Source organism: Engraulis encrasicolus, chromosome 5 (genome assembly GCF_034702125.1).
Source record: "Engraulis encrasicolus isolate BLACKSEA-1 chromosome 5, IST_EnEncr_1.0, whole genome shotgun sequence".
Taxonomy (NCBI): domain Eukaryota; kingdom Metazoa; phylum Chordata; class Actinopteri; order Clupeiformes; family Engraulidae; genus Engraulis; species Engraulis encrasicolus.
Genome location: NC_085861.1, coordinates 31,740,002 through 31,751,478, shown reverse-complemented (window position 1 = coordinate 31,751,478; position 11,477 = coordinate 31,740,002). Strand labels below are relative to the sequence as shown.

At 44.7% G+C, this 11,477-nt stretch overlaps 1 protein-coding gene across 1 annotated transcript in view; it reads right to left on the bottom strand.

The window, feature by feature from the left end:
* Positions 1–964: 964 nt before the first annotated feature.
* The window catches only part of stk40 (serine/threonine kinase 40), a 39,537-nt gene continuing 29,024 nt past the window's right edge, over positions 965–11,477 (bottom strand). Inside the window, exons 10-12 of the mRNA XM_063199110.1 lie at positions 11,088–11,207; positions 7,375–7,459; positions 965–5,597 (exon numbers count right to left, since the gene is read on the bottom strand). Coding sequence (XP_063055180.1) covers positions 5,376–5,597; positions 7,375–7,459; positions 11,088–11,207 — 427 coding nt within the window. The 3' untranslated portion in view covers positions 965–5,375. The remainder of the gene's footprint in view (positions 5,598–7,374; positions 7,460–11,087; positions 11,208–11,477) is intronic.

Sequence of the window (11,477 nt, the reverse complement as noted above, 5' to 3'; positions counted from 1 at the left end):
GTAGCATTGCGAGTGATATTTGTGCTCCTGCACACACTTTGCCTTTCACTGCCCATCATTTTCTCTCAGGACAGTTGTAGCCTACATGCGAAGCAGAGGCGTTTGTGTACCGATCCACATAACTCACCCACACAAACGCAGGAGACAGCTTCAGTCTTCTGGGGCTCCTGTGTATTGTTTATCCGCACACCTTTACTTTTCTGTTTCTGCTCAATTTGCAGTATTGGGGAGTAAATAGTTAAAAAAGTAATTCATTACTGTAATGCATTACTTTTTGATGTAACTAGTTTAAGGCATTACAGGGGGGGGGGGTATTATATACTAGTTACAAATGCTAGTAACTTAAGTTACAAAATGTTTTACTACAAAACTTTGATTTTAATGGTGTTCAGTGTGGTGGGTCAGAAGAAGCTATTCCTGAACCTGCTACTTTTAAGTCTGCATGCAGCTGAAACACCTCCTGGATAGGAGGTGAAATAGTCATGACTCATTTGATTTACACTCCAAATTGTGAGATCCATATGAAGTTATTTTGGTGAGAGTAACTGAAGTCATGCAAAAGAAGTGTAATGCCTTACATTTTAAATATAACAATAGTGTAGGATTATTTTGAAGACAGTAACATGCATTGACAGTATATATAATTTTCTATTTACTGACAATGGTAACATGTAATCAGTAAAGCATTAGTGTTTTTGAGTACCTTGCCCAACACTGTCAGTTTACATCTGCACATCTTCACTTTTAACTTTCTACTCAGTTCATAACCTAACCAATGTTCCTCATAAGTAGAGAGTCATAGGCTCAGCTTAGTTGAACTCCCTCACCCTGTTAGTAGGCCGAGTTATCCAGATCACACATAGAAGTGGAGTGATGAGATTCAAAAGGAAAGGACTCCCTCTGCTGGAGAACTTCAGTTGACACCAACAAGGCTGGACTTTTCACAAAGACTCAAAATGAGAAGAATAGTTCCATATCAAAGTTTATTGCTGACATGCATGTAGAGATTTGATGAAGTACAAAAATATCTAAATAATTTGTCTTTTATACAAATTTGTTTTCCTCTCTGTACAATTACCCAGTTTGTCTCGTTTTAGATAGATAACCCAACCAACCAAAGCAGCTTACAACACCAAAAACTTGCAGATTTTATACCAAATTAATTCCACCACACTTCTAACAAGATTTAATTCCAGTTTTAGAATTAGGCAAATTAGATACTAGGATTTACCACATGAAAAACAAAAACATAATTTACTTCCTCACAGTATGGTTTTTGTGGATTGTGTTACTTTACAGTGCTTTTACACAATTTGACCAATCAATTCAATTTTCAAACCATTCTCTGTTTGTCCCACCCTCAGATTTCCGGCCTTGTTCAGACGGTCATCCACTGTGGCAAATCTTTCGAAAACCCATCATGCATTTTTTTCACAAATCATCTACATGGAGCTCCACAAACATTGTTACACTATCATGCATCGAACCGCCTCTCAAAATGGGAATTCCAGAAGACAACCACACTGAAAACCGGCCACAAACGACGCACACATCTCCAGTCATCACAGAGAGTGATGCGCGGTGCACATGGTACACACCCTTCATCTACGTAGGCTATGAGAACAGGCAACACATTTAGAACACCACTGATGAGCTTTTTTTTTCTCCCATATCATCTTTTCAATCTGTGGGAGACCTACAGGTCGGGACTAATAGACAGTTGTGATGCTTACTATGTACTCACTGCCGATCATTCATGGGCACGATAAACATAAAAGCAAGGCAACTGGGGACATGTGGCGAGCGAGGAGGCTAATCCAAGCTAAGGCCTACTGGACCATGGAGACCTTTTTTTCTCTAATGAATTCACTGACACAATCTACCATGCCACAACACGGCTTTTTACGTCAAGAAAAGAAATTCACATTTATGTGGGAAATGGACTAGAAATGTTCTTCCCCAACCGCCCCACCCCCTCTCCCTCTCCCTTATTACCCCAAGCTAGGGTGGTGACACTACTCAGAATGAACCAAGTCAATCTTCCTTTGCAAGTGAGAAGCGCAGGTTGGCATTGCGTCGCAGGGTGCTAGCTGAGTGGATTTACAGTGGCTTAAGCGATAACACACTGAAGTCTACGCCAATGGGATGAGGGCTTGCACTGTTGACTGATTTTTTTTTTCAGGCTATAAATCAAATCTACATGTGAGATTGTTTTTTTTTGCAAACTCCCTTAAAAATATAACTATGCACAGTCAGTCTTATTAGTGTAGCTTAGTCAGGAACATGTGGCAACAATTATTACAGACATCCCCTGTCCCACCCATTAAAAACAAACAAACAAACAAAAAAAAAACCTTCACTGAAGATAGCTAAAAACCAATACAGAAAAAGATCACAGCAATGGTTTACATAATACAAAGGGGAGAAAAATATGCTCACAAACAATGTAATGTGACAAGACATTGCAGGAGGGGGGGGAATAAAAGAAGAAGGTTGAAATCGATGGCAAGATAACTACATCATAAATGGTGAAATAAATAAAGCAGGGTATTTGGGTAGCACGTCAGAGGTCAAATATCAATCAAGAGAGAATGATAAAATATACATGTAGAGCTTGTATATAATATATCGGCTGTTAGTGAGCAGGTTACTTTTCCGGAGAAATCAGATAATGCAAAGGAACGTCAACAAAACAAACAAACAAACAAACAAAAAAGACAACAGAAAGGCGTTCGGCACAAGAATATCAGCTACAGTACTGTGGAATAACACTTGCATGCCCGGTGGCACCAGCTCAGAGGGCTCACACTCGCACTCAACTCCACGGCAGTACTTTGGCTACTCTAATAATCAAAATGTCCACGAGAGATGTAGCTTTAGAGAACAGTCTTCTGAACAGGAGTCTGTGAAACGGGTGGGGGTCGGGGGAGGTGGAGGGAGGGTCATGGATATTGGACACATGATTAATGGAGATTAACAAGTCGGAGCTTAAACAGAGAGAAGCCAACCCAAGACTGGCGTCACCAGCCAACATCGAAGCCAGCAGCTTGGGGGCACTGTGCAGGTGTGCAGGGGGGCCCTGTCTGCGTTCATTACGCACCAGACAGAATGAGTTCAAGTGGCCCAGTCAGACTTGGGAGAGCTACCACACCCAGGAAAATCATCCGGGGTCTCATGATTATTATTATTTTTCTCTTCCAATTAACTATTTTTGTCAATGTTTATGTTTTTCCCTCCTGTGCATCATCATTCGTGTTAGATTTTCACTTTATGATTTTGATTTTACATTTAAAATCATGATTCCAAATATTAACAATGCACAGAAGAGGTCAAAGAATAGCTTTCGACCCCCTTCAGAAGACTACGTTTGAACAATTTTCTCCAAAAGAAACTAAATACACCCATCCACATCGCAACGTGTTAAGCCCCCAGCAAACCTCAAGCTAGGAGGGCTGGGTGAGAGAGCTCCTTGGGCAGCCCATATCTGCACATTATTATTCTTTTTCATTTCAATTTCAGCACCCAATAGGTTTTAGCTTCATCACCTTGAAGGGGGTCAAGGGGACTTAACTACAAAATCTGCTACTTTACCATCAAGAGAGAAGATAAACGGAGAGAGAGAGAGAGAGAGAGAGAGAGAGAGAGAGAGAGAGAGAGAGAGAGAGAGAGAGAGAGAGAAAGAGAGAGAGAGAGAGAGAGAGACAGAGAGAGGGGGTAAAGGAGAGCTTATTCAGAGAAGCCGTCGTCATATTTTCATGTTAGACGACAAACTATGCACCAATAAACAAACGCTTAATAACAAATGATAGGTTAATGCTCCATCATCCTGTGCTTGAGCAACATAACTCCCCATATCTACGGACTGGTGAGCATGAGGGCGTAAAATACTAAACATAGGAACAATGCACAGTTACTAAGCGCACACAAAGGAGTAGACGACAGAGGCGCTAGAGGTAGATTCATTGTCTTAGATTTTGACGGAGCAGAACAGTCCATGTGAAGGGTGTTCGTGTCCGTACGTGAGTTTTGTGTGAGAGGATGAGGAAAAAGGGCCCGGTGCAGGACTGGATCCGAACAGCTCACCGGGCTGACACAGGCCGACTGGTTTTGGTTTAAAAGAGCAGAAAAAATTGTGTATGGGCGTGTGTGTGTGTGTGTGTGGATTGGAGTCTAAGTAAGAAGGTGTCATGACACGTCCATGGTCAAGTGAATCCAGGCTCCGAGGCGTCAAGTGATGGGGGACATGAGGGAATCGACACAGTGCATGGGGTGTGGTGGAGGGGGATTGATACAGGACAAAGACGGAACAGGGGTTGTAGGGAGGGGGGGGGGATTCAAAGTTAGGGTGGAAGGCGGGGGGGGGCGGTATGGACTGCTACATGATCCTACTCCTGTATTGCTGAAAGTATTCGCAAAATGAGGATGGGGAGGGAGGGTTGGTATCGATGTCCATGATCTGGTGGGAGTGGGGTAAGTCGTCACTGCCTGTGGGAGCCTGTACTGTGAGGGAGGAGAGGAGGTGTGGGAGAGGAGGAGCACAGGGGTGGTGGCACAGTAAGGGTTGACATCTTTCACCAAAGATGAATCGCTTTTGAAGTCCATGTCTTCCTCGCTTTACCGCCACGGCCATACAATGCCACATTTGTCCTCTTTGCCCCCTTTTCTCTCTCTCTCTCCCTCTCTAGGTCTCTCTCCCTCCTTCACAGGTCAAGCCATGTGTTTTGTGAGTTCACCTCAAAAGCTACCTCAAAAGTCAGTCATTCGACCGACCCAGCTACACCAGAAAAACACACTTTTCACCCCGATGCCATCCATCTTTCATGAGTAGGTGAGGGGAGGAAGAGCAATGGCAGGGGACAGAGAGGATAGAGTTCCTCATGTGTAGGGGTCCGACAGATTATGGTGAGCTGGGCTGGAAAAGTCTGATGACGGATGTGTGGTTGAGGTCGTCCATGCCATGGCCTGGCGCACACACGCACACGCACGCACACGCACACACACGCACACACACGCTCACACACACACACACACACACACACACGGTGACTCGTCACTGTTAGCAACTTGGACCAGGTGACAGATGTGTTGAGAGTGTGTCGTCCATGACTCCGTGGCATGTACATGACTGACCATGTGTGGCTACTTGAACAAGTAGCGCTCAGACCAAGTGGCTGTGACTGACAGTGACCGCGACGGTGACGTGGCCAGACCTTGTGGCTACTTGCACAGGTAGCAGCGCTCACAAAGTGAAGGGGGTCAGGCGAGTTCCTTGACAAGACTGCGCGGCTACCTGCGCAGGTAGCGCTCACGAGGTGAAGGGCGGCGAGCGAGTCCGTTTACCAGGGGACTGGCATGTTTTGGCGCGCGGCCACCGGCTACTTGCGCAGGTACCTCTGGGCGAGCAGGGCGGCGTCGAGCGGCGAGACGGGCTGGGCATCGGTGCCCAGGCGGCGCACGGGCGGCACGCTGCCAAAGTGGCGCTGCTGGCCCAGGAGGCTCTTGGCCTCGTGGATAGTGTTCTTCTCCTCGGCCAGCAGCAGCTGCTGACGCATGTAGTTCTCAAACTCGTACTGGGACGACTCCTCCGTCACCTTGGCCTGCAGTGGGAGGAAGGAGGGAGGGAAGGGGAGGAGGGAGGGAGGGAGGCAGACAGACACCAAAAAATGTCAACGAGCGCAGCAACGCATGGTGGCAAAACTGATTATTGTCGATATAACAAGAATATTAGAATATCAGGGACGGAGACAGAGGTGCTTTTGAAATTAGCGTGCGCACATCCACAAAAATGATAATCCAAGTACTAGACAATGAAAACGTCTTCCAAGGCCATTGTTGTCTTAGCCTGAGAAAGACCACCGGCGGATCGAAACAAAGGAGGGAGACGCACACAACAAAATGCCAATGAGCTCATCTATATGGTGACCAACTGAGGTCAATAAACATATTATTGGAATGCACCGTTTCTTGGTGTTATATGCATTTACAGTATTTCTCAATTGGTTTTGTACATTTCTCGAATCTCTCTCGCAATTTGCAAAACATAATATTCATTCTCAAAACACCTTTAACAAATGGCAAAACACGGTGGATAACCTGCAAAAGCGAGTCTCTTGCTAAAAACCCTTATTTGTCTTTCAAAACCAAGTTTTTTGTGTCAATAAACGTATCAGCGCCAGCAGAATGGTTAGTCATTGTGTCATAGTGTATGGACAAGCTAGTCAAATCAATTTCTCATGTTGTCAATTGAATAGTACACTCTTGAGGATCTTTTCTGAAGCAAAATGCTGTTTAGATTGGATGGGAAATGTTGTAAATTCAGTTCTATATTACATTGATCAGATAAGATTGAGATAGTTTCATGCATTCAGTGACAAAGCTTTTTGAGTGATCTGACAAAAGCAATTGATAATGTACGAAATCACTGAGAATTGTACACAGCCATGGCATGGTGGACGAGAGCATTTGCTATATGCCGAAAACAATGAGAAACTGATTTGACCATGTGCACAGGTAACACCAGGAAGTCACAATTGAACAAAGACTTTTGAGAATCATTATTCTGTTGTGAGAAATGCACAAAACCAATTGAGAAAAACTAAGTCTGTCAGTTGCAAGTGCTTCACTCAAATGTGCAACACTGAAATTCTAGAATGACAACAACCCAATAATGACTCATTAAGGGTGTGTTTCAATGTCTTGAGAAATCACCTTCCTCTGCCATTTGGATTTCATATGAGCCGAATACTGCAATAAACTGACTGTGAATTCCTGGAAGCACTTGCATACAGTTGTAGATAGTCGTTTCCTGTGCTCCAGCATGCTCCCTCATGACATGTGCTCGAGTTCCTGCTACACCTCTACTAACTCACCACAAGGGGGTGCTGAAACCTCACTGACAGGACCTCCACAGTGGTACAAGCAGATTTACCACTACCTCAAGGTTAACATAACCTGGCCTGTACTACTACTTTGCCAGGTTTCTTGGCTGTACTGCCCAAGTGTTACCCTGCTGTGAAGTGATACTGTCCCATTTTTGGAAATAAGCTTATTTTACACCTCCCCTTGAGTTAAATAATAGGGTTTTACCGTTCTCCTGTACTTTCAACTGCTCTCTGGGTATGGCAGTGCAAATTTTACCTGCAAGCTAGCGTTAACATTGAGTCCTATGAGACCAGCTGGCGGCTAACTGGTCTCATAGGACTCAATGTTAACTGCTAGCTTGGAGGTAAAATTTGCACTGCCATACCAAGAGAACGGTTGAAAGTATAAGAGAACGGTACAACCCTATTAATTAACTCAAGGGGAGGTGTAAAATAAGCTTATTTCCAAAAATGGGACGGTATCACTTTAAGCTATGGCCCAGCGTGCCCTCACCTCCTGCAGATGTTCGGGGTGGCTCTCCTGGTCATCGATATCCGGCACCACTTGCAGCGGCCCGCTCATGGCAGACACAGATTGCCTGGGGAGGACAGGACAGACAGAGACGTTAGGATGGAGTACGAAAAAAAATTCTTCGATCCTCGATTGAACTTTTGAAAATGACCCTAAGGTTATCAGCTGGCACATGTACTGTCTGTTCTTCAGTATATCTTCTAGTTTCCTTCTCCTGAGTGGTGTCAGGCATCATGTCTGAGGGTCCCTCACCTCGGGGGATGTCGTGCCGAAAAGCGAGTCCCTGCCAGAACACGAGTGCCCTCATTGAAACCAATGACATTTTTTGAGAGACAATTATACTAATTTTTGCAGAATGAATTACATAATTTATGAACAAAAAATATGCTTATGAAACATTACTCATCCCCCACTTAAAGGACCAGTTCGGTCAATTTCAACATGCTGTTGTATTGCTCACGCTACCCTTGACTTGTCAGTACCCGGTGATGCCACATTTTTCGGCTCAGCCCTTTCCGAGATATGAGCAATTCTAATGGGGGCAGCGTTTGTTTACATTTTTAAAAAATGAAACATAGGCCAACTCCAAATATTTTCTCAAAAGGTACTGCTGTTTGCTAGTTGTCTGCTGATGTTTTATAACCTTTTGGATGTTTTTGGGAATAGATAAAAATGTTTTTTTGAAATGTAAACAAAGAGCTGCCCCCATTACAATGACCAGGATCTCGGAAACGGCTAAAGAAGAAGAAGAAAAAAATCTCAGGCACTGACAAGTCCAGGGTAGTGTGAGCATTACAACTGCATGTTAAAATGGACAGAACTGTCCCTTTAATATGAGCTGTTTGAATGAAACCATAACATTTGTTATGACAATTCTTCGATTATTTTATGGAAATAACACTGAAATTATTACCAGCTCTTTGTAATACTTCCAGAAGGGATGTAGATGCTTTATTGATGGGCTTTCCATCTTAAATTGTGTCGGATTTGTCTGCAAAAATGGGTAAAAAATATCTGAAAAATTGGTCATTGGTTTCCATTGGTTTCAATGAGGGCACTCGTGTTCTGGCAGGGACTCGCTTTTCGGCACGACAGGGACAGGCTGCTGATCTGACTGACCAAACAGTCTGCACATCACCTGCAGTATTGCTTTTTTGAGCCCATGTGTTTACCCTTGTAGAGCAGCATGCCACTTGTTTGGCCAAACACAAGGATGGGTCTTTGCTCATTGAGGTACCTGATCTAAGCAAATGTTTAGATTCCGGAACTACCGCCCATGCATAACGCACTGTACACACTAAGAATCTGTACTCTAACACAGTGTATACAGCAACATGTTTCAGGTAAAAACATGACTCGTACGCTAGTCTTGCTTGTTGATTGGCATATCATTCACTGCATAGGTGGTGGAGGGGAGGGGGGACTGTATTTTTTCCCCCAGTTTGTTTCTGTATCAGTTCTAGAATTTACCAAGTGTTGCATGACCTGGACCCCGTTTCTCGAAAGCATCGTTGCTAACCAGTTAGCAACTTAGGAGGTTGTCAATGGGAAATTGCATTGCAACCAAGTAAGTTGCTAATTTAGTTAGCAACGACACTGTCGAGAAACGCACCCCTGAGCAACTTGGGTCTGTGAAACAGAGGCAACGACAAAAGACGACTGTAAATATACGTACTGTATGTGTGTGCATGGAAATGTTATTTGATAAAATAAAATATTATTTTCAAGCAGCTATGTATGTATGCATGTAATTCTAGTGCTTTCTGGCTGATTGCAATCACAAAGTGAGAGTGCGCGGGTGTGCGAACACATACAGAGAGGCCTGGAGATAGTAGTCCAGAAATAAGCGATTATGTAAATGGGTGGCATGGAGCCATGCTGCAGGGGCCATCTGACATCTGCTCTGCTGCAACCCAACACCTGGGTCAGTCCACACACACGCGCGCGCGCGCGCTACCCCACCGACCACCCAGACAGCACGCCCAACCAAGCTGATACCACTCCATGTACAACGAGAGAGAGAGAGAGAGAGAGAGAGAGAGAGAGAGCAAGCGAGAGAGAGAGAGAGAGAGAGAGCGAGAGCAAGTGAGCGAGAGAGAGAGCAAGCGAGAGAGAGAGCAAGCGAGAGAGAGAGAGAGAGAGAGAGAGCGCCAGACAGAGAAATGAGAGAGTGACGCTAATGGTCAACAGTCAGTGCAAGCAAATGTAATAATCCTAACAGCCCAATGCCACTCTGACACAGCCAACTGTCACTCAGCTCCATAGTCACAGTGTGACAGTTTTGCACACTGTCAGACATGGCATATGCCTTGCCGCTCACAGCATTGGACTGACAAATCCTAGCCGCCTGGATTTCTGTGCATCCACAAGAAAGGCCATATGGGTGCCCGATTGAAATGCTTCATCATAAAATATGATCTGGGCTTAGCAAGACTTATACTGACTATGATCAAATGCAAAGATGTAGGCTTGCATGCACAAGATGGTGGAGCACACATGTTCTTGGGTTCACACATTTTTTTTCTACATTTATGGTCTGAAAACACACAAAAGCAGTAACACACTGCATGTGGTAGGGCATATGGGAAACACACTTTCTTCAACTTGTGTTATGCTGATGAAGCATGCTGTGGTACAGAGCCACATGTTCCTTTATGACCAGCCATCCAAACAAATTAGCAGGAAATAGTGGTAGGTAAACGCTGCTCATATGAGCATTTAGGTGCACACTGTTCAGGCACATACTTTTCTTTACAGGTCCACTGAGCAACACACTACTGTAAACGCCGTTCCGCACGCTGCTGCACCTACAACTTCAGGGCAGTCATGGTTAAACGGTTGGGGCGACTTGCCGGTTCAACTCCCGATTCACCAGGTTGGTGGGGGTGAGTAATTAATCAGTGCTCTCCCCCATCCTCCTCCATAACTGAGGTACCCTGAGCATGGTACTGTCCCAGGTGGGCTTTCACTTTCTGGGCATGCACTTTTCTGGTCATGCATTGTTCAAGTGTGTAGTGCATATCTATTCTGCCAGCTAGTGCACATTAGTGTATGGCTTGTAATATTTGGTACTCACTTGTGTACTTGTGGTGTTTCGTGCACACTTCATCTGGCGCCTAATGCAAACTAGTATGATGTGTAACATTTAGCACCCTGGTGTGCACGGCAGACTAGTGCGGCATCTAACATAGCACTCGGTCTTGTACCATACTACTTTGCAATGTAGTGGATGGTGTTCTGATGTGTAGGGCACACTAGTCTGCATATTCAACAAATCGGACATTCAGGAATTTTCATGTGAATGTGAACGAAAACATTCCGCCACACTGCCGTGGGGTAAAACGCGGAGTAAGTGCCGTGGGAAAAGATACAAAAATTGGATATATGTAGCATTCTACTTTTCGCTTGCTTTAGACTAGAGCATAGTGAGGTTGAACCGTTTTTAAACTCCAATGTTTTGGCATTATTCCTTCTTCATTTACCCTCGTCAAACATCTGTTATGCAGACTTCTGCTAGCTGAAAGTCCCCCAACCAATGTTTGACATTACCGGTATGTTATAATGGTGGTGCTCGAGGCCACACAATGTCACGTGATTATGACCACACTCTGACTTGGTGGGTACAGTGGAGCTCTGGCTTATAGTGCATAGAACCGAGACACGCAATGTAGTGCACACTGGTAAACGGGACTCACCAGGAGGCGATGATGGTGCCGAGGGACTCCAGCACGTCGGTGGCCGTGAGCCTCTGCTGAGGGTCCAGCACCAGCAGCTTACGGATCAGGCACACCGTGCTCTCTGACACGCGCCCATCCCTAAAGAAACACACACACACGCACAATATCAGAATTACAGCAACACACACACACACACACACAGACTTGCAGACATGCACTTATATGCAAATACCCCACCCCCCCGGCGGTCATAACGCTTTGTTGATTTTAGCGACTTCATAAAAATCTCTCGATATTGCAAAATTACTCATCGTCAATACAACGTTCACGATAGTTCCGCAGACGACATATAATCGCCCACCTAACATAAATGTTGCAGAAACAACAATGCACAGTCACAATCCACCA